General features: G+C 40.9%; 1 protein-coding gene across 2 annotated transcripts in view; it reads right to left on the bottom strand.

The window, feature by feature from the left end:
- Positions 1–24,481, bottom strand: part of HPRT1 (hypoxanthine phosphoribosyltransferase 1) — a 796,282-nt gene that overhangs the window by 651,455 nt on the left and 120,346 nt on the right. For both annotated transcript variants that reach the window (XM_085607912.1, XM_085607911.1), the window contains exon 2: positions 3,141–3,247. In XM_085607912.1, the coding sequence (XP_085464038.1) occupies positions 3,141–3,247 (107 nt within the window). The remainder of the gene's footprint in view (positions 1–3,140; positions 3,248–24,481) is intronic.

The raw sequence follows: 24,481 nt of genomic DNA, 5'->3' as shown, positions 1-24,481 counted from the left end.
TGGACCACGGTCCATAACCTTTTTCTCATACCGACCACTCGCTCTGTGCACCATGTTCAGTTGTTTGCCCTATCCACTCTTACTCTTGTACCTTCTTAACAATCCCACCTAGGCAAATGGTGAAACGCTGAAGGATTTCTTTGATGACATCTTCTCTATTAGGGTTTGGAAAGGACTTTAGGTCAAAAACCCTACCACTCCTCCTCCTTAATAAACACTGCCTTTTCTGACACCCAGTCTTCCCATTAGTCCATGTGCATGCTCTTTCACCTTTTTTGATTTATATTGCAGAGATTTTGCCTAGTCCTACCATGTTTTCCCTCTAAGAGTTGCCATTTCAAGTGTCAAAGTGGTGGGGAAAGAAACCTCTTATTTTTTCCAGAAAAAAAGGAAAATATATACACGACTAAGTCCTTTACAATAAGGTGAATAAAGCCAGCACATAGAGATCATTAAACTGCTAATAGAAGGATGCCAGATTGAAGAAAAGCTTTTGTGTTCTTTGGACTGCCTGGAGTGCCGAGATGGGAGAGAAAGGAGTCTGGACAAAGAGGCTCATTAGGAAAGGGAATCCAGAAGTCAGATTCATAGACTGGAATAACCACAAGGTATCAGACAGTGGGGACCTTGACAGGGACTGATCTGGTGGGTAAGTGGGTTGAGAAGGCCCATCTGTGAGTAAAATAGGGTCTGGAGTTTGACTGAGGATGGGGAGACTACAGAAGCTGCAGGGGCTTAGACACATAAGGGGTTTCAGGTATAAAGATGTAACATGTCTGATTAACAGAGATATGTTATTTTTGCAAGTCTTAATCATTGAAAGTAGCCATCTTTTTGGGGTCTGGAGGCGAGCGGTAATGATGGCAGGGACTGTGTTGATAAAGAGATTCTGGAGTCTAAAAGGACTGCAATAATTAATTGGGGCGAAGGATGAGAATAGGATGTTTTCAGAATGTGAGTAGGAGCAAAGATGGCCAACAAGAGCAAGCCGGATAACCGGAATAGTGTGAGAGTGACTGGGATGGGGGTCAGGTTAGCATGGGGAAAAGGAGCCAAACTAATAGGAAGCAAGCTGGAAAGGACACCAGACTTCGGTTTTAAGGGCTACGAAGAGAAAATTATAAATGTGATAAATAGGTGCATTCTAAATAAAAGTGAGTGTGTAACAAAGATGGGAGACTTTGTCCCTTACCAGTTAATTGGTGCGATAAAAATGTTTGCCAGTTACTAAGATGTAATTTAGATTTGGAATTTCACTCTCTTTACATTGCTTTGCCTACAGTAAGTTACAGGTAGAATAGCTAACTTTATATGATTCCTAGTGGTGGTGGTGACTTCAGAAGGGAGGACGCATCCTTTACTTCTTACTCTCATCCCCTCTGGAACTCTGGATCTCCATCCAGAGTTTTGTAGTCAGGGTAAAAATTTAGATTTGCTCATGCTTCTCTAAATGTGCATAACCATGCATTTTGACTAATTGTGCATTGATGGTCACTTTTATGCAGTTTGAGAGGGTAAGAGAGTGTGGTTAAAAGGGTGTAGATTCATAAAGACGCAATAAAAATGTGAGGAAACTTCAAAAATAACCTTTTAAGTTTCAATGAGCAAGTGACTAGCCATTCAAGAAATATGTGAAATGTCATAATGGGGGCGCGCTCAATCAACACACATCCTCCCGGTAATCTTCATACTGTAACCACGAACTAAGGAAAAGGAGGAAGAGATTGGTGGCCAAAAGGTATCACCTGTCTCTTTTGTGATCTGGGGAAAACTTGAGGTTTTTAAAAAGACTGCTCATGCTCTGACAACCTTTATAAGTATGTGAAGTTGTTTTTAAATGACACTATGGCAGAAGTGTCCAATGTTGATTCAGGTAGACCGAATCAATGCTAGACTCTTTTGTTTAGCGGCATATGATAATTATGAGAAGCGTCGGTTTTAGCAAAGTCTTTAGCACGAATAGCCTTTACAACGAAAGCGCAACCACGGTGGCGTCATTACTATGCCCGTGATTATGCTGACTTGCACTTCTATGAAAGGTTTAGAAACACGTCACTACAACAATATTTTTCAGTTGTAGTTTATTACGCTGCATCGGTACCATGACGACCAATAATACATTCTTGCCTGTAAATCAGTGACCCATTCACATGGGTTGTAGCAAGGTCTGTTATTGGAGCACTTTTCTTGAGCACCATTTACATTACTTTGCCCATAATCACGGTATGTTGAGCACACACGGAGGCTCAAACCTAGTTCCTCAGCTTCAAATTAGGCAGCGCAGGCCGTTATGCCAGAGAAATCTGTAAGCAACTGTAGGCTACAGCTTACATTAATGTAATATAATGTTTGATTTCATTTATTATTCGTACTCGATGAGAGTCAAACTGGATCGACCCCTCTTAATCCCGGACACTTCTCTAGAAGGTCTTTTGTTCGCAAAGCTATTTTGCTTTGGGGAGCATTAGTGAACAGAACTAAACAGTAAGGTAGGACACAGCTGCGTGATTTGTTTTTTACGTTTCCCCAAAGCAGCCATGGTGTTTGGTGCGTTCAGACACTTCTCACATCCGGAATGGTTAGTAAAATATTTTTTTAAATTGCACATTCGCTTTTAACAATTTAAAGATGTTTAATACAATTTGTCGTTGTAATGGTAATTGCGTAAAAGCATGCGTAAGTGTGGTGTTCGTTGTAAATGTATATACAATACTTATGTATGTGCCAGCGTAATTAAAGCATTCTACCTAGAAACTGGCGTGATAATGCCAGGGTCGTTGCGATACTTTTGTTGTAAAAGCCATTGGTAATTAGGCTTTCGTTGTTCCATCATATAACCGATAATTATACATGCAGTTAAGCTAGATGAAAGTCAATTACATATAGAGTGGTTTTTCAAAAGTCTGAAATGCATCCCGACCACCTTCACCTATGCCTGATACTCCTACAATGGGGGCTATATAGGTTGCATGACAAAGCACAACTTTCTTAACCACTGAGATACCGTCTTAGCACAGAGAATGTAAGGCAGCCACAAAAAAACTTGGATATGTTCAGTAAACATCAATATTGCCATAGTAAGAGACTTTGTTGTCTGCATTGCACAGTCCCTGCAGTAACTGGTTTGATAAAATACTGACCTGTCCATTATAAGCCCATGAGGAATGTAGACTGTTTCCAAATCATTTGCATAATGTTTAGGTATGCAAAACAAGTCCAGGGCATAACCCTGTTCATCATCCTTCAGCTGAAAAAAAAAATAGAACATGGTAAATACACGGAAATTAAACATTTGTTTTACTTATTTCATATTTGTTTTCATTGATCAGTACATATTTACAACGTCTAGAACGGCCTGGCACAACATTTTTGCTAAAGGGATCTCATGTAATATTTTGGCACATTTTTCTGCCGTGGTTGAGAAATTATAGTACAACTTCATGAACAACCACTGGCAAAGCCAATAGGTATGGTGGTGGCAGTCAGCTTTCTAACGATTCTCGTTTTGATTAGTCATGGTTTTTGCAAAACGTTGTTGGCGAATATGTGGGTGCCTCATCAATCTAAAATTCTAAAAAAATAATTCACTACAGGCCAAAACGTTTTTGAAGTCTCAAAAAAATCCCACAGATTACCATGAAGTAAACTACTTTGTGTGTGAATGTGTTCCTTGTGAAATAGCGGCATGCAGTACCTCATAGTGAGGTCAACCAATGTCTGAAGCGGGCTGATTCATTGGCCCTTAATGCATGCTGGAGCGGGTGGAAGAAAAATGTGAATGACATCAAACAACAGACTAATGGATGAAAATGGATGAAGTCTACCTAAACCCCCTTTAAGTATGGTATACACATAATTTTAGTAAAATCAGAAGGTCTTGACTAACAGTCCTAAAAAAGTGAATCCGTCTGGCATTGGCTGCTAGCCGCTTGCTTCTGAGAGAGAATAAAAGAACAAACGAAAAGAAAGTACAAACGAAGGAAAGACGTGTTTTGCTTTCTCTTCAGGACACCTGAGCAAGACTTCAAAATACCAGGACACAATGTGAACACTCTTCAAACAGGACTCTACACATTTTAGAATACCAAAACACAACAAAGCTCACCACTCATTTGCCAAGAAAAGGGGAATATTTATTGCAGCAAGTTCCCATATATCAAATGGCTATAATGCACAAGTAAAATAAATGCATATAGTGAATATATATATACACAAAATAATAAATGCATAGAAAGATAACTGAATAAGTAATTTGAACTTGGGATACTTTGCTGGCTGTCTATTTAGCATCATCCTTGCCAGCACGACTGGGTCACACGTTGGCAGTCTGAGGCAGGAGGGTCTCAAAAGCCTTGGGTAGTACATCCACTCCAAGCGGAGTTTGTCAAAGCGCAAAGAGGTCTCGGTCTTTATACTCTTTACTAACATGGAAAGAGATTTCTAGAAGCTTCCGCTCCCTTCACCTCACTGTAGGTGCTGGCTGCACACTCTGCATAGAGGTCACTCAATGGAGCTGGCCAGGCTCCAATGATAGTGGAGGCAGAATTATTCACTTTCTCATCCTTGGACACTGTACACATCCCACACTGTCTGTTCTAGCAGCTTATGTGTCTCACTCGGTGAAGTGAGAAACAAACAATTCTGTGTGCACAAGCAAGCTGGACCTGCCTGCGTTTGCAGCTGAAAGACAGGGTCAGGTAAACAAGATGAAACTGCGCTCACAAAATGGAATTAAAGCAAACTGGAGTCCATGGTCAATACACAATCTCACAATATATAATTACATGTAGTATTACAAGACGGCAGGCAAGAAAGGGAAGAAAAAAGGCACAAAGGAAGTCAGGAATGCAAGAAAGAAAAATGAAAATAGTGAAGAAAGAATGAAGCAAAGAAAGAAATAAAGTAGGAAGGAAATAAAATGGGCAAGAAAGAAACAAGGCGAAAAAGATAAAAAGTAAAAAGAGGACACCTTAATGCAGAACAGTTTCAAATGGACACAATCTGGTATGCTGTAAAACAAACACTCAGAAAAGCAAAACACTACATAAGGGGTTTACAACAGCATTGACAGGAATGGCATCTGATAATGATGGAATATGCATCAGAAGCGTCCTGCTATCACATCAGACTCTAAACACAAAGACAACACTAAAGTTATTATAAAGTAAAAACTGAAGCAAACTAGCTGATGTGTGCATGTGCCTTTTTGTGAGAGAGCACAATGCGGTCACTCAAAGTGAAATTAATCAGTGGCTTATGTAGGCTGGCCCACTGCCCCATGATATAGTGAGCAGAAGCAAACCGTAAAAGACACAACAGATCTGGTAGAGTTGGTATAGTCACAATGAAATAAACATAATTATAAAACCTGTTCAAAGTAGTAGGCCAGGTGAAACAGAAGATGGCCCACTATTGTTTTGGTATGCGGTACACCGCCGTACTAAATTGTAATAAGACAAACCACAAGTTTAAAAGCATTCAGGAACATAAACAAATGTCCAAAGTAACGGGCGTAAACCGGAGAGAGAAACTGCCTAGCACCAAGGTACACACTAGTGATGCAGGCGGAGTGATGAGAAATCTTACCCATAACGGGGAATTCTGCTCCCTCTCAAGCCTAAATACGCTGTGTAGACTGCAAAGCTGTCCAACACAATTATGAAAGATACAGTACCAGTATTGATTTGCGGGGTGCACATAGCTGTCGTGTTTGGGACAGTAAGAATGGAACACACACCATTCGATCCATCCCCAGTTTTAGAGAAGTGCAGTAAAACTTCTCAACCTCTAAATTGTTTAAAAAGTAGCAAGGGGAAGCCTCAAAATGACCCCTGCTGTACAGTAATAGTCAACCTGTGACATTATGAGTGATCTAACCCGCAGCTACTCCTTCAAATGACCGCCCTTCTGTGGCCACGGTGAATGAATAAATGTCTGCACAGATGCATTCCACAAACAAGCAGTGTATGTTTATATGCTAGACGCTAAACGTCTTGTGCTACAAGAGTCCAAAGAGGTGTATACAAATACTATGTATGTGGCGAAACTAAGCCCTCTTAACTCCGTTTTATGTGGCATAAACCAAAGCAAAACAAAGCCTGTATAGGTAAAGACCATTGCATGGTACCTGAAAGTGGCATGGACCAATTTGCGGTCAAACTCGAAGCGCGTCTAGCTGCTTATGCCTCAGTTAGGGGCATACAACAAGGCCTGTGGGGTTAAAGGCCGTAGTGTGATCTAGGTAAGTAATACAGACCGAAATAAGGTAGTAATTGAAGCATGTATAGCTGCTTCTTATCTGCGTAACTTGTATGGTCAGAAAAAGAGAGAGACCAATGTGTGGTCATTTTTATAGAGAAGGAAGCATCCCATCCCTGGTTGGGTGAGGGTTCTTGCCCTAAAGAAAGCATTCACCCACATACAATAACATCCCCCCCCCCCTTCTTACCAGACTTACGTTTGTGTGCCCCCGATTGTTTATGAAGTAGTACGTCTGGTTGGGTTTCTCACTCCATTTAGACCACATGTGTGTATTTAAGTACTATACTTTGCAATCTTGAATTCGAGACACTCTGCGGGCTTGAGACTGTTCAGAGCACTCCTATCAGCTTTTGTATGGTCCATGGGCTGATAGGCAGTTTAATCAAGCGACGGATGAAAATCATGGAAACGAAATGCTTAAAGTTGTCACTGGTGTATTGTTTTAGTAGGCAATATTTGTGTGACTTGTATTGCTAATGAAATAATTTACATTGTATTGCATGTATGACTACTACTCTCTAGCATGCCCCCAAAAAGCTGGTTAAGCTAGGGAGCGGTCAGTGGTATCTGCAACATGGCTCACGTCAACTGCAAAACTCAAACCTAAGTCTAACTTAGTAGCAAATAGCATTTTACAATTAGCAACTTTATCACCCACAATTCGAATGGAAAAAAAAGGAATAAAACAATAACCAGTAGAAAGAGTGTTGCTGACCAACTAGCATAAGGGATCACATGACATAGCCCATTGCAGTTACATCTCAGATCATCTCAGAAAGACTGACAGACAAAGCAGCATATTTCTCATGTCGGCACTGTCAATGACAACTTGGCAGGACTGAGAAATAGTCAGTCAGATGCCATGATCGACTGGCTGGTGGGTAGAGCCCCAAGCCATGTCACAATCACCTAATAAAGACTGGCTGGGCCTGGCTGCATAGGCTTGCATCTCAAAGGGGCGATCGAATGAATCATGCCCCAAACACCCTTATATGTCTGACTCCACCCCAGTAGTAGTAGTAGTAGTAGTAGTAGTAGTAGTAGTAGTAGTAGTAGTAGTAGTATTACTACTACTACTACTACCACCCCCACTACTTTGTGGTTACATTAAGAAAACAAGCTTGAAAAAACACTTAGTGGTCTGGTAATTTATAATTTACTCAATCTACGTGTCCAGCAGCTAAGTGTCGATTTTGGAACTTGAGGAAGATGGCAGCACTTCGAGCTCCACTCCGAGGGAACTAACAAACTAAAAATCAAAGATTGGAGTACCTCCCAACCAGTGGCAATTAATCGCTGGGCCCACGGGGAGCGGGGAGACCCGGGTTTCTGCACTGACTGGTGGCTTATGGAACGTGGAGGGTATAACCGAGCACTCTACACAAATCCCAAGAAATTAGGCCTCAGGGGACCGACAGCATGCACAATAGAAGTCTGGAACAAGGTCAACAAACAGATGGGTTGGCATAATAGAATTACACGTGGGACCCCACTTTGGGAACCAGAGCACCTGGTCGATTAAGTACCTGTCCCGGTTTTGACAAGTGGGATCTGATCGGCATTTCCACAGTGGGAGACATGTGGAACTCCAAGGGCCTGGTCACCTTCGCCGACCTCCAGAAAGAATACGACCTCATCCAAACCGAAACATTTGGATACCTTCAGATCAGTCACACGCTCAAAACTGTAATACCAGGGGCAACCCACTTCCTGAGGCTACCCCACTGGAAGATAGGCTGATATTGGACCCCATGACTAAAAAGGCCATATCCCTTACATATAAAAAACGGATTATTAACCGCCCAGATTTCTTAACACGCCTGCGGCAACACTGGGAGACAAATCTAGGTGAGCTTGAGGAGGAAGAATGGCGAGACGCCTTGGCTTCCCCTAGAGAGGTGGCTATTCCCATGAGACTGCGGTTTGTCTAGCTCAAAGTCCTGCAACAAGTCTACCTAGCTGCCGGAACCTTAGTCAGGATGGGCAGGCGGGCTGGTCCCCTTTGCCTTCGGCAATGTCAACAAGAGGGGACTTTCTTCCACACGATCTGGGCATGTCCGTTCATCCAGCCATACTGGACCGGTATCTCTGAAAAGTTGGAGAGGGCTGGGGGGGAAGAAATTACAAAATTACGAAATTACCCGCAACTGTGCCTTCTGAATATATGGGACGCCACTGACCTTAACCAGACCGAGCAGACATGGGTTTCACTTGGATGGGCAATCGCCAAACGCAACGTGGCACAGAAATGGGGGACAGGGTAGGAGATGCCACAAATTAGAGATTGGGTGGGTGACATGGACAGAGCCATGGTAGCCGAAAAAGATGTATTTAAATACAGAGGGTGCCATAAGAAATGGGACCGTAAATAGGCAGTATAGAATGCATATAGAGGGGAGATTTGCCTGTCTCAAACAGTGGAGCTGCGCCGTAGTGAGGTTGAAATGTATGGGTCATGTGCTGCAGCAGAAGAGTTGTCAGAATAACGAGTCTCTATGTCATATATGCATGTATTATTGAATTATACTGATTGTATATTTAAACGCGTGACGGGAATGTAAAGCATTGCTGTGCTGTTTGTGGAAACCCTAAATGGGTGGCCTGATTGCTGTACGAGTCTAACTAACGAAGAAGATCTTCGGATCCTCAGTAATTGCACCTATGGTCTCACCTACGAGTCGATCGGACCGTGAGCTACAGAAGAAGCCAAGAGGGGAAGGAGCGGAAGGATGAGGAGCTGTACAAGGTGCCTGTTTGGCGTCCGATGGCTTGACTTGATCTGCTAACATCAAACTGCAAGTATTAATAACCTATTAATACTGGTTTGATTTGCTCCGCACAACCTCCGCTGCTCGCTCATTACACGCCAGGCAACCGACATACCGATGCGCTCAGGCAAAACGGCGACCGGTAAATAACTCTGGAGCTTTGCTGAAGCGTCCATATGACCACATGCCAAGCAGACCAGCATATCCTATACACGCTATGTACTGGTTAGCACCACAGATCACTCTGCCTAACGCGTTATAGCCAGTTCATGCACTACAACTACAGCCGGTGTTATTTGTTCACATGCATCAGGAGGACCAATGAGTGCTCATTAGAGGTCATTAGCCAGAAAAGATCACTCATATTCACTTTTAAATTTTAGAGGGCTCTAGAGGATCGTTTTTATACAATAGCCCCTTTTAGCTTGAGTGATTGCCTGACAGCCTACCTGACAGCCTGCCTGTTCTCAAGATGGCGACTAACAGAATCTATGAACAACGCCAGATGATCCCCAGCATCCCAGGTGACGCCTCCCCCACTCTAATCAAGAGAACGTTTATGACCTCGACCTCAATGTCCTACATCCTAGGCACTCACCACCACTAATTGTCAGTAGACACTACATCTATATGTATCCAATACAAATGCGGTGCGATCGTAGGACGACAGGGCTACGTGATCTCTCCTTGTGCCTACTCACAATGGCGGCCTCTAAATTTCACTCCGATACAACCAGCATGTTAGCAGCGATCCAACACCAGATGAGATTCACCTTCTCCCTTCAAAGCTCTACTAGCTCAATATCCATATTCATATGTAAGAGAGACGCCCTCGTTAACAATGAGTAATGAACCATGATCGAATTGGTGCTGATCATGCACCCCATAACTGGCTAAACAGACCTATGGCATCCAGATCTGCATCAGAGCGGTATTAAGCACTAAACACCACATCAAACTGCTTTGCGGAACAAACTTGGTGGCGTGATATGCCTTGTTTACCTGAATTAATAAAATTAATAAAATGAGCATGTGGTAATAAATTGAACATGAGGTAATAGTACTAGGCCTGCAAAATTGTAATTAACAAACACCTTAATGTAATTACCAAACACCTTACGTTCTCTTATCGTCCCCTCTGCAGTGCTACCTATAATCCACCAATTTTCAAGCCACTAACTAATTATCGATTAGATCAAGTAAGACAATTGTCTTTTAAGCTCTGGCTTAGAAATACAGAGCCTGCACTATAACCTCAGACTGCTACGGTCAGTCATCGAATACATTAGCAAGATGGGAGGTCAATCCTGAGTCCTCTTCACCAAAGCCCATTGTACATCAAACTTACGGGAGGCATCTGAACTAATAGCCCTGCTACCCCATATAACATGTAATCCAAAGACCCTCTGCTTTGCCTACACGGTCAATTTCTTCACGTGCACTCAAATAAACCGAACAAGATTTTAGTGACCACTACGACTACCCTCACGAGGCTGTCGAACACATACAACACAGTCTGGTTTTTATGTTCCGATCACACAATAATGGCGAAAAAAGAATCTAAACAGAACCTGAAACTGGCTAAAGTGGATCTCCCTAACCCTGAACCACCCATAAAGAACAAGCAGGACATGACTGCCACAATGTAAAGGATCCTAAAAAAGCTAGCTGATGTACATGACCTAGCCAAATCCACAAAAACGAAAAGAGACATAATGCAAAGTGAAATACCAGCAATACAGCAAGGCATCAGACAAACAAATTGTAGAATCGGACAGGGAGAGAGCAGAATTAGTAACGTAGAGTACACGTACATCCAAATGCAGAAAACTACTCAAATGCTAGTCACCACCACACAAACTCTCTCAAGAGACCTATCAGGACTGAAAGATAGAAACAGGTGCTGGAACCTCTGCATCTTTGAAATACCAGAACGAGAAGAAGATACAGCAGGATCTTGCATCGCATTCCTAGAAAAATGGTTTACTCAAGTCACAAACATATGGTTCGATAAACCACTTGAGTTTGACAGGGCTCAGAGTCCATACAAGGAAAATTAACAATCAAAGATCCCTGTGACCAATAGTTTGCAAGCCTTTACATTTTCAATATGTTGAGCTTATTCTAACTTTCATGAGGAAGCACAACCATATTCTCTGGAAAAACAACAAGATCTTCATCTTACATGATTACTCAAAAACAACTGTAGAGACAAGGAAACAATTTCTAGCTCTCTGCACTAAAATGAAAGCATTGATCATTCAAGGCTCATTTGCAGGTCCTGCTAAATACAGGGTTACAGTTAAAGGCACGCAATATATGTTGACCGACCACTTAAGGCTTAGAAAATTTCTTGATGAGAGGGAAGAGTTCTAAATGGACAACGCAAGTCTCAAAGAGTCCAATACTGAGCCCAGCAATCAATCTTAAGGCATCAATGCTTTATAAGGATGGCAAACTCATTGACACACCTAAAAATGGCCACAGCAAGCAAGATGCGGGTGCAAACTCATAGACAACACTTAATTTCGTAGGAGAAATTGTTCATTAAGTGATCAATAAGTGCTTATAAAGGATTACTAGATGCTCTCTAAATGTTCACTAATGATCTTATCATACAAAATTAGCAGGAAATAAAGAAGTGGAGATTGACCCAGGGTAGAACAAAATCGGAACATGCAGACCAGGATTCATAATACTATCTAAACTCATATAAAGGTTTTTACAATAAGACTTTGGTAAAGTGTTAAGATGGTAATATGCTAAGGCACTAAAATGTTAAGATGGGTACTTCTCCAGACTGTTAGTATGCTAGAATGTCAGAATGCTGAACTGTATGCCTATTAAATAGTAATATAGGCCATAGTAATGTGGCATACTAAGACGTTAAGATTGTTAGAATAACACACCTATGATATAGTTAAGTAGGCCATAGTAATAAGTTGATGTATAATTCACAATGTTAGTACCACTTGTCTACAGTACTTATACATCAGATTGATACTCAACGCATACAAATACCAGCTAACACCACATCGATCTACTTTTAGAGTACACCTGTAAGATCTCATGGTATTTATGACTGCTTTGCGTTACTAATCTACTACACTTGGTTGTATACTGTTGGTTCCCTAGGAGAAGCAGTTCTTCCTCCTATCGCTATATCAGTTGGCCACTCTGACAGGTGGGTGGGTGTGAGTAGGGGTGGGGAAAAGGGATAGGGTTGGTTTAAATGTCTCTGTTTTAGGTGTACAACTATTTGATTTGTACTATTTCATTTGCCTATCATTATTATTTGTCAGCAATCAAGGGAAAAGTATAAGGCACGAAAAGGCAACTATAATATGCTCTCACAACAAAGATAACAAAAAGGCACCTCATAACTTCAAACCAAAGGCCTTGCTCGATCTGGAACTTGATCAACAGAATGAATGCACTATTTGTATCCATCAAGTTTATCTCCCTTCAAGTGAAGGAAATCATCCTCGACTATATTGACAAGTAAAAGGGGGACATCATATTACTCCAAGAAACCAAAATTGATTCCACACAATCTACCAATTTCGAGAACTTTCAGTTCTCAAACACTGCATATTCAGCCGCTGTTGGTAAGAAAAACGGAGTACTGGCCCTAATTGCTAAAAAAGCTTGGATTGATTTAATATCAAGTCTCACTGACATACAAGGAGATGGATTATCTCTAAATTATTGAAAGCCAATATCAAATTTGATGTGGCCAATACATATGCCCCAACTAAAGACGAACCTTTAGTCTGGGAGGATCTCTACACGCAACTAGAGAAAACACTAGACTCTGCTACTATTATTCTGGGGGACTTTTACTTAGCACTTGACCCCTTATTAGATAGGAAATCAAAATCCCCATTCCACCCTACTATATCACACAAAGCCCTTAAAAAATAGTGCACTAAATTTAACTTGATTGATGCCTGGAGAACCCAGAGTCCTACAGAAAGGAATTATACATTTAAGTTTTTTCCCCACAATTCTTATTCGCGCATCAACTACACGCTAATCCCCGGCAACTCTTTAACTTAAGTCGAACCAAGAGTGATCTCAGATCACTCATGCATCACCCTCTCCAACACTGGCAACTCCCCAACCAATACACTGCCCCTCTGGAGATTTATTGATGAAACTCTCTCTGATCAATCTAATGTTCAACTAATTGAAGACACAATCAAAATATTTCTTAACGAAAATAAAGAGTGAATCGGCTGACCTCATACGATGGGAGGCTTTAAACGCAACGGTGAGGGGGGATGATACTCAAAATAAGGTCTAAAATGAATAGAGAAGCCAATTCTAAACATTGAAAAAGAAATCATGGGCCTAGAAAAACAGCATATCTCTAGTAATGACAACAATATTCTAAACAAAATAGTAAGTTAAAAATCTAAATACAACAAAATGGTTGGTACTAGAGCAGGCATCTGGGACAAACAAAAGAGCATTAAACCATGTGGATCAAATAAAGCGGGTAAAACTTTAGCTTCTTACTTGAAATTTAAGATTTTAAAAAAATACCATTAACGCCATTAAAAATAAGGACGGGAAAATTACCACTAACCTCGAGAAAATAGCTGAGACATTTAAGGACTTTCATCAGGAACTGTATTTGAATAATAACAATGCATTAGGTGGAGAAAAATGCGTAGACTACTTGAGCAGAATCAACCTCCCCTCCTTAACATTAAGAAAATCTTTCGATTAATAGCCACATCACCAGTAAAGAAATTGTTGAAGCTATTGCAAAACTTAAGTCCAGCAAAGCTCCGGATGGCTATAATGCTAAATTCTACAAGGCGTTCGCCTCCACTTTGGTCACACCTCTTCTAAACCTCTACTCACACTTCACTACAACCAGCCAGGTTTCAAGCACACCACCTGAAGCCACTATAACAGTAATACCAAAAGACGGTAGAGACCCCCTACTCCCAAAGAATTAAAGACCAATTTCTCGGTTAAACCTGGACTTTAAGAATTATGCTACAATATTATCCGCACATATACAACAATACATTTCCAAGCTTATCCATCCCTCCCAAGTAGGTTTGTTGAAGCACAGACTATCACGCGACAGCACTAGATTACTCGGTCATGCCATAGAGAAAGCCAAATTAACAAATTCCCCTACAGCAGCAATAACTTCAGATGCGGAGAAAGCGTTTGATGAAGTCGAGTGAAAATATTTACACTTCGTCTTAGAGAGATTTAACCTAAGGGATAACCTTATACAGATGATCTTGGCTCTCTACCACAAAACCATGCGCTAGAGGGTCAGAGCTGGAGGCATTATTTTAGCCTCTCTAGACCCAGGGATGTGGAATTCCTATAGCCCGACGCCCAGGACATATTGTTTGGGGTCAAGGGCAACAAGTTTTCATGTGTACTTTGTCCTCAGGGCAAGGAGGTCCAACCCCCTACAGCACAAACCCTTTGGCTGCCAGTTTATAGTACCACAATACGGATCAGAGAAAGGCATTGCCTGCAATTCAGGCAATGTTTGCGTCCAAGTGTTATTGCTGTTCAAATTAGTATTTATGGTTCATTACTGCAAAGCATTTATTATTAGGGTGAGCGCCCTAAGTAAATGTTGTAAGCTCTGACTGCACTACTGACGATGGTTCCAGGACAAAAATGTGTACAGAAGTTTTCAATGTTTAGCAATATTAGGCTAAGTATAATGCTCCCAGAATGCTCTCTGATTAGATGCAAATGTTTGCGGAAGCTTGAAAGCAAGATTGAGGATTCTTTGCGTTCAAAATAAAATGTTCACAAAAAAAGTCAAAAACATTTCGCTAAATCACTGTCAAATTTTAGGTACCATCGCTTTGCAGCATCATTTACTAAAATGTGTTGATGTAAGATAGTATTTCCTAAAAATATTCATAATAGAAAATCAGTGTAAGCAGTTTTACTAGGATTATGGGAAACAAAAATAAACAAGCATTGGTAAAGCCAGTAGGTCTGAAATTGTTGGTCAGCCTTTTGGTTTTGCCAGTGCGTGACTTGTTTTGGCACGGTTTTTGTAAAACCCTATTAGTGTGGGAGCTGCTGGGCCCTCACCATTATACCAAACATTGGCAAAATCAAAAGTAGTTTTGGTTTCACAAAAGCACACATTGCCACAGTAGTTCCTGGCACTGAACAAATGAGTGTGTCGCTAGGCTCCTTGTGAAGGAACAGAATGCTGTCACTCACAGTGAAGCTAGCCGACAGACAGAATTAATTTTAATAAACACAACAGGGCATAGGTAAAACAAGGCCTAATTAGGGGACCAATTATTAAATAAAGTCTCAAAAGTGCACCCATGTCCTTGCATTAAGTGCAGATATACAGCTTTCTGGAATTCACAAGACTTTACAGAAGTAGGCCTAGAAATAGTACTTCTAGAAAATATTTGTAAACTGCATTTTAGCATGAGGAAATATGCAGGTGTAGATTTGCTCATGCAAAAACCTAAGTCTTTGCAAGTTCACTTTCCCTCCAACCACTTTTTTCCCCCAACCCTGAAAAATGTTTGTCTGCCATTGTCAGGAATATATTTCCAGCCTTTCTCAGTATGGGGAAAAATTAGAGAAGAGTTGGTTAAAACCCTTAAAACATGCAAGTTAATAGGCTTGCACAGACACAAACGGGCAGTCCAACCCTGGGACTGTTGCTTACCATTACCTTTGGCCCCAGTCTGTAGATCTGCAGAAATGTGGCAACATAAGGGAATTGCTATTATTCAAACCCTACTATGAAAGGAGTTCTGGCATAATCACAGAGGTTATTTAAGAGCTCTTATACAATGAGATTGCTGCCATAATTTGTCGCTGCATTACATGGCACAAAAGGGACAAGTGGATTGTGTTACAGGACAAGTAGATTTATGAAGCAACCTGCCCCATGGACAAGTAGATATTTTATCAAATCCCACACCCCTGTAGACCTAAAACAAGGTACTAGGCAAGGCTGCCCCCTTTCATCCCCTTTATTCCTACTATCACTGGAGCCCTTCCTTTAACACCAGAGGGAAAATCAGGATATCCCAGGCGTGATATTTGGCAGCACTACAATCAAAATCGCCGCTTACACCAATGACATACTAATCATCTCAGAAAAAGCTCCCTCTGCCATACAGGCCTTAATGTCATCAATCAAAGGTCTCTCGCTATATTCTCAATAAAGATAAATCTGAAGTCAAACTCCTTAATAATCTAGGTGACAGAGACTCTCGGGTTCTCTGGGCTGGCATGGCAAAAAGGTTGCATTACATATTTGGGGCTAGAATTCACCAGTGATCTAATTACCACCCTACAAACCAATGAAAAATCCTTACTTGTTAAAATCAATAGACTACTTGACAGGAGCTCCCCAAATTTCTATCTTGGTGGGGTAGGGCTGAGACTCTGAAAACGATGATCACACCATTGGTTAACTAGCTTATTAGCATGCTACCCATGACTATCTGAAGACCTCCTAAAAAAGATAGATACATTTTTAAATAACTCTCTGGAAGGGTAAGACACCTAGAATCTCGCTCAAAAAAATAAGACAGACCAAAGATAAAGGCGGCTTTGGATTACTCATATTTAGAAACTACCAAACAGCTTTTCTCTGTAAACAAGGTGCAAACTGGCTCCTCGATAACCGAGAATATACCCCAGCAAGGGTAACTGTAGAAAAATCACTTCCAAACAAGATCCCATTAGCAGCCCCCTTGACAATGCACTCCTCTCATCTAACACATTCTAAATACATGATACAGAAAAAAATAAATGCCAGCTTACGTTTAGATCTCACATCTACACCTAAGATACGGAACTCTAATTTGGTCGCCCTATGGAACAACCCTAAAATCAAGATCGCTGGCTTCTCAATTTTCTGGCCTTAATGGTAGGATAAGGGTATCAAGCTTATCAAAGACATCTGTAAAGGTGGCTTGCCTCAACGTTTTGCCTCGCTGCAGAAGAAATTCAGTCTAGACAACCTAGACCTCTACAAATTATTAAAACTGAGAGTACAGATCACAAAGGGTTCATTCTAGACGGCTGATCCATCTCCACCACCCCTGTTAGGCCTCCTTTCAAAAGCAGGACACATGGTCTCTAGAATTTACAAACTTCTGCAACCAAACCTCATAAAGAGCATCTCCTGGAACCCACCAAAATGGGAAATGGAGTTGAACTCAAGTAATATTCCGATTGATTGTTAAGTGATAAACAAAACTCCCTTCAAGAGCAAAATTTTATCAACTCTTTCCCAAACAAATATATGATTATTTGCAGAACTTATTGGACCCCCGCTAGACTCTGCAAGGTCGATCTTACCCAAAATTCCGCCTGCTGGAACTGTGACCTACATAAAGGTAACCTAGCTCCCATGCCATTCTATTGCCCCATACAGCAAACCTACTGGGATCAGATCTTTGACTGTATTAAGCTCACCTTCAATATTATCCCTACAAGAGTTTTCGTATATAATTTCTGCTGCCTAGACCCCCAAATAAAAAACTAAAATGACTGCTTTTTACTAGATCTTATGCTTACATTAGCCTGCAACTGGAAAAACTTCAAGGCTATATCATTTTATATGTGGCAAGACTGGCTTACCATCCTAAGAGGAGCTGATAATATCACTCCGGTTCTCCACGTGGCGCTCCCCCTCTAGACCGATGTGGGACTCACTTGATGCCACTTCTTTCACCTTTGAACCCCCATGACCGGATAGGATGAATATGCAATAATTATATTCTAACAAATAACCCAATTAAGGTCTCCTACTCTACATTAAGGCGGCTAGATGTCCAACGATACGCCCATCCTGCCTTCCTTACACACTGCTGACAGTCTGCATTCCTGCTGTGCAAGTCACTCAATCTCGCAACTATCCCCCTACAGCTATTTCCTAATTAAATCAATCAAGCAATGCATGCATACGAACCACAAACCTGCATTACCCAGGTATAATGGCTAAAATAGACCATTTTTGATGCTTCTATCACAAATAAACTGCTCAATTTATACACTATCAACACATGCCAAGTTTATCTAATTAATCTAGATATGACTAGACTAGATATGACTAGACTATTAATAGAGCCATGTTATCTGTAGTAATACTGCTTTGTACAACTGACTGGTATCACTGTTTTAATGACGGCACAGTCTGTTCCCCCAGCCCTTTCTCGTTTTAACCCTGCGGTCCGGTGTATATTACTGCACCTCCTTTGTATTTCTCTTACCACTGTATCTCTGATCCTATTAATATCTGAAAATTCAATAAAAGATTTTTTAAAAATTGGTCCAAAAAACAACTAGTTCTCTCTGGAGATTTTTTGTGGGGAGCAAAGGGATATTGAAAAGAAGTTGAACTTTTACTCTTAGCCAAATAATAGACTTTAAAGACATGTCTGTTATGGCCTAAACAAACTAGAATTACGTACTGGGGGAAATTACAGCAATGACATTTTAACAAGCTTGGCCCCCACAGTTTGGCTGCAAAAACAATGCAATAAAGTCCACAATGTCGGACAATGTTCCTATCCCTGTCTGGCATTTCACCAAATGTTTATCTTCATTGTTGCATCACAGAACTGGAAACTTTTTCGGCTTCACATATTTATAATAAACCCCATGTTGTCCCAAATTACAGTTCTCGCAAAGTACCAGTGTTTGCCATTACAAGGGTAATTGTCAACCAGATTATTTTTTTACTGCATCAAAAAAATCCAGCAAATTGTGTCAACGCATTTTATTACCTATCCTTTCATAGCCATAAATAATTCTTACTGTCCTCCTGCAGGTTTAGTGTAGTGCATACAATTACTAATCAGTATTCTAAAAATCCTCCTTTAAAGAAAATATTCTTGTAGCTCTTATGTTAGGCCTCTGCTCGCTCGATTTTTCTCAATAACTTACTTTATAGCTAAGAAGAACCATAACCAGCGTAAGCATATATTTGTTGCCAATGAAGAAAAGAACTCCCTCTTCTTACGAGTTTCAGAAGAGTGTTGTGATCACTTGATCCGGACCACATGGTCTTTTAAATAGTTTCCTACGAAAAGAGCCTTAAGAGGTGTAAGTCACATGCGGATCCTCTGAAATCCATACCACATGAATGAGAACAGCTGGGAGAAGCGACAGCAGCATAATGCTTCAGGATACCCCATTAAGCAATCAGTGGTACCCTGGCTACCTTGGCTAATTTTTTTTCAATAATAGGCCTAAGTTGGGCTGTACCACAGGCCCACAAAACGTGCAGTTCTGGCAGCACGGGGTCTAGAAATTAGCATGCTTTATTACTATGCGCCTTCAATGTCTACTCAAAAGAACGCTATTTAGGCCATTTTGAAGCATGGAAAATATTTCTCCAGAAAGAAAATTGTTAGAATGTTAACAAATACTTCGCTATTTCGTATTTCAAATTACTTTGTTGCCAACATAAATCTTTGGCCTTGACTTGCAGAAATATTAAATCCCAACAGGTTTCCTTCCTTCAAGCTCCAGAACAAGCACAAAACGGTGAACAAAGAATTCATCAGTCCTAGGATCGCTGGGTTATCACCCGAGGAGGCATCTGGCAGCTTATGCACAAGTCTAGAGCTCTGGCTGCGTTGGTCTGCTCAGGGACAATGACCTTGTCTTGAGCTTTTCGGGAATCATATTTCCTAAGGTGTGATGCTTCAAAAGCAATGCGAGGGCAACTAATAAGCAGAGCCTTCGCCCACAGGCCCATCTCTATGGTCAGATCATAAATGTGTCAGAGAGAGAAAGAGCACAATGGGTCTCTGCAGTCAATATGTAATGAGGGGTCCAGGTAGGATAGTAAAAGAGGAACTGGCTACTGGTCTCTGTATAAGAACAACAAGGAGAGAGCGAGGAAGTAGTGAAAAAGGGGTGGTGCGTCCATTTTTTCTAGATCCGGTAGTTAAAGAACGCGGACGGACCCAATCAGGAATCCAAATGCAGGAATGACTATGTCATACACTGGAATGTAGAAAAAGTTTTTTTTTTTTTTTTTTTTAGAAGAACCCTCACCCACCAACCTCGTTGGTGACATGCTTCATCACTGGGTTCCCAGCTGGGCTGCCGAATGCAACCCATGTGTGCTACGACGCCTGAATTACAGCGGAGCGGGTTGGTTTTTGTTGGGTGAGAGGGGTGCTTAAAGTGTGGATTAAAAGTGCCTCTGGGCTCCTCCAATGGCTATTTTTATTTCCGAGGTCCTAGGGCACGGTTAAAAAGAAAGCGGGATATTGTGAAGATGAAATTGGTCTTCAGAATCCCCATTAGATGGTCAACATGTTCTAGCCTCGACTATGCTTATGAGGCTTTCTTCGGGACCAAAGAGAAGTGCAGTGTGCAAGAAAATATGTAACCCGTGAATTTCTCAGCACACTCGGTAAGGTGTGCATGCAATGGTGTAGCCGTACTTACGGTTCCCACCCTCAGGTTAAAATCTGGAAAAACAAAGCTCAACATAAAAGACATACACAACATATACATTAAAATGAAAGTTGCTGCAGCTGTGCAGCCACCTAATCCGATTTGTGAAGAAGTGCTTGCAATTATATTAGAGTGTAGACAATGAGTCGGACTATGGATTCACTAAAAACAGCATTTCACACATGGACATGCAAAGTACACATGGTGTATGCAAACTCGCACATAGTGAGAAGTGCAGGCAAACATGTCTCATAGTGAAGGGAACACATGTAATGGCTTCTGACCCGAGAGTGTGGGTGAAGTCAGAGTAACATGTAACAGCCTGTTGCTACATTTAGACGGAGTGTAAAAGTGGTTGGACTGGCCTGCTAGACCTAGGAGTACTGGTCGAGGCAATCGAAAGCCTAAGCTTGTGTGCAAACGTAATCAATGAATAAGTGGTATATGCATGTAATATGTAGTAATGTAGTTGTTTAATATGTATATGGCTTTAAGGAATCTTGGGTAGGAATGTTCTGTGTAGTGGTGTTCTTTTCACTGTGTGTTGGTAGGACATTATTTGATTGCCAGCAGTTGAACCAGGAGTGGATGGTCGTGAGTCCTGCTATTGAAATAAACATCATTCTACTTTATACATCTGGTTGGAAATTCTTTATTAAGAACCTACTACAAATATTGGCGACGATCTGGGATTGATGATGGACTCACCGACATTGGGAAAATAAGACCGCAAGTCAAGGAAAGTGGATTTTTTTTTTTTTTTTTTACCTAACGTGACTCTTGAAGATCAGGATTTACTGCATGGTGCATTTGATCTGCTGTGGAGCCTTGTTGTGTTTCGGCTTAATGGGAACATCGACACCTACTCTGTTTGAGTCTTGAACCGGAGGGTGAGGGCCTGATCTGGACTCTACTCTACTTGTTTGGGAACCTGGGTGTTCCGATTTTCACGGAAAGGAAGAAAAGAGAAGGAAGTAGAAACTTGGTGCGACGTGGGTGAACTCGTATGTGAGTAAATTCCACGTACCTCGAGTTCACCGTTGGAGACTGCTTCGGCCGCATTTTTCGAGCGGTGCGGACATTCTCTTGCTACCTCAGAAACTCATTGCGCGTCATTTGGAACTGTTCGTAACGTGTGAAGTCACACGCAAGGTCACGCAACGTGACCCAACGCGCCGCCATTTTGGATTGGTATCGTAGCAACAACAAAAGCTTCGTTTTAACGCGTATTACGCGTTTGACAGTCTGTTCTTTGATCGTTTTGGGTTTATTTGCTGGAAACACATTACGCAAACACTGGGAGAGTTATAGAATAAACTGACACATTAGAATTTGACTCATTACTCATTTTAATATTTGTAAAGTATTATGGCTTCCAGTAATAGTAGTAATGTAATGCAGCCGCCCCCGTTTTTAGAGATACCCGGAAAACCCATCAAACCTTGGCATAAATGGTTCAGAATTTTTGAAAATTATCTTGAGGCCATCGATGCTACCAAATATCCTGCATCACGTAAAAAAGCATTGTTATTTAACCATTTGGGTAATGCGGGTCAAGAAGTTTATGATAATTTACCCATTTACCCTGCACCTTCACGTGATGATACTTGGGATATATACAAAGAGGCATTAGCACGAATGGGAAGACAATATGTGGATGAACCATCAGTTATGGTTGAGAGACATAATTTCTTCAAAAGGAAGCAATCCTCTGATGAATCAATTGAAGACTATTTAGCAGTGTTGCGTGTTTTTGCAGCTAAATGTGGATTTGGAAATTATTTAGATACTGCTCTTCGTGATCAGTTGGTTTTTAATTGTTTCAACAAGAAAATTCAGGAACGCATTTTGACATACAAGGATCCTTCTTTAGATGAAGTTCTGGACATAGCCAGAAGTATTGAACGTTCAGTAGTTTCTTCAAAAATGTTATCGGAGTCTACGACTACCACCAACACTTCAACGTCCAGTGTGAATGTTGTCGAAATGTCTTCCAATATTAATGAAACGAATGTAAATTTAGTCTCACATAAAAATGTTGTAAAGAAGAGTTATGATAAAAGAGTGGGTGGGACCTGTTATAGATGTGGCTCTAAGTTTCATTTGGGTAATTTTCCAAATTGTCCGGCTCAGGGCAGGCGATGTAACAACTGCAAAAGAGTAGGACATTTTTATAATGTGTGCCACGCTAGCAAAACAAAAGTTAAAGTCAGCCAACTTGAAGTGGAGAACGATATTTTGTCTGATGCTGTAAGCAATGTATCTATAGCATCGATTGAAGTCAATATGTTAGGGAACTCGGGTAGACGTTGCAAGGGTCCTTTGTGTGATGTTAAAATAGGGGCCATCAATTTAGATGTCATGGCTGACTCAGGGTCTCCTATAACAATTCTTGCTGAAAAAACCTTTCATAAATTTTGGTCAGGAAAGTTGTTAAAGACTACCACCATCAATCCAAAAGCATTTGGTGAATATGATATAATCATGAAAGGCTATTTTGATGATAGCATTTTATTCAAAGGAAGGAGTGTTTACACAAAAATTTATGTGGCAGTCAATGGTCGTGACATTTTAGGATGGCAAGATCAAGCTCTGTTAGGAATTATTTTAAGACCAGGACATGATGAGCCGGTTACTATTGGAGAAATGCCGGTCCTTGCGGTTCAAGAAACTATCTTGGATAGTTTTACACAAAAGTTGTTAGAGAAGTTTCCTGATGTATTCTCAAACAAGGTTGGCTTAATTAAAAATTTCGAACACACTATTAAGTTGAAAAGTAGCGCTATTCCGGTGATACAGAAGGTTAGACCTGTACCTATTTCAGCTAGAGAAGATCTCAGGAAATTGTTAGAAGACCTGTGTTCTCAGGGCATAATTAAACAGGTTGAGTCCTCTGAATGGATTTCGGCTGCAGTGGTGGCACGAAAGAGCTCTGGCGATATACGTCTGTGTGCGGATTTAAGAGTACTTAATCGGAATATCTTGGTGGATTGCCATCCCCTCCCTAGAATACATGAAATGTTGGCCAGAATAGGGGGTAGTAAATTCTTTTCTACTATCGATTTACGCTCTGCGTATCATCAGATACCTTTAGCTGAAAGTTCTCAACACCTTACAACTTTTGTAACACCTTTTGGTGTATACATGTACAAGCGGATGCCGTTTGGATTGGCATCCGCAGCTAGTGTGTTTCAACGGCTAATGGATGAAATTTTTGGGAATCTGGAGGGTATACAAACTTTCCAGGATGATATTTTAGTGCATACAGAGAGTGTGGAACAACATGTTACGTTGTTGGAGAGTGTTTTGCGGAAGTTACATTTACATGGGATGACAGTGAACATTAACAAATGTAAATTTTTAACGCAGGAAGTCAATTATTTAGGACATAACATTTCAGCGGAAGGCATAAAACCTAAGGTGTCCTTATTGAAAGGTATCAACGATGCTAGTGTTCCTAAGGATAAAGATTCACTTAGGTCCTTTTTGGGGTTGAGTGAATATTATGCAAGGTTTGTTCAAGGATATGCTGTCATCGTACAACCTTTGAGAGATCTTCTAAAGAAGAATGCGAAATATATTTGGTCGAATGAATGCCAAAAAGTTTTTGAATCTGTAAAAAAAATGATTATCTCAGCTCCTGCTATTAAACCATTTACACAAGGAGCCAAATGCATTATTACGGTGGATGCAAGTGCTAAAGGTTTGGGGGCGGTTCTTAGCCAAATGTTAGATGGTAAGGAATGCACCATTGCTTTTGCTTCACGCACATTAAATAGAGCTGAAAAGAATTATAGCACGATTGAGCGAGAAGCACTAGCATGCTCTTGGGCTTCAGAGAAATTTAAAATGTATATTTGGGGAACAAGATTTGAATTGCACACGGATCACAAACCTTTGATTTACATGCTGGGTGACAGCTGTTCTAATAAGGCTTCTTCAAGATTAATAAGGATCTTATCTAGGTTACAGGAGTTTAATTTTGATATTAAGTA

The sequence above is a fragment of the Triturus cristatus genome, chromosome 5_2 (assembly GCF_964204655.1).
Source record: "Triturus cristatus chromosome 5_2, aTriCri1.1, whole genome shotgun sequence".
Taxonomy (NCBI): domain Eukaryota; kingdom Metazoa; phylum Chordata; class Amphibia; order Caudata; family Salamandridae; genus Triturus; species Triturus cristatus.
The sequence above is the reverse complement of the archived record's forward strand: the minus strand, read 5'-3'. Positions and strand labels throughout refer to the sequence as shown.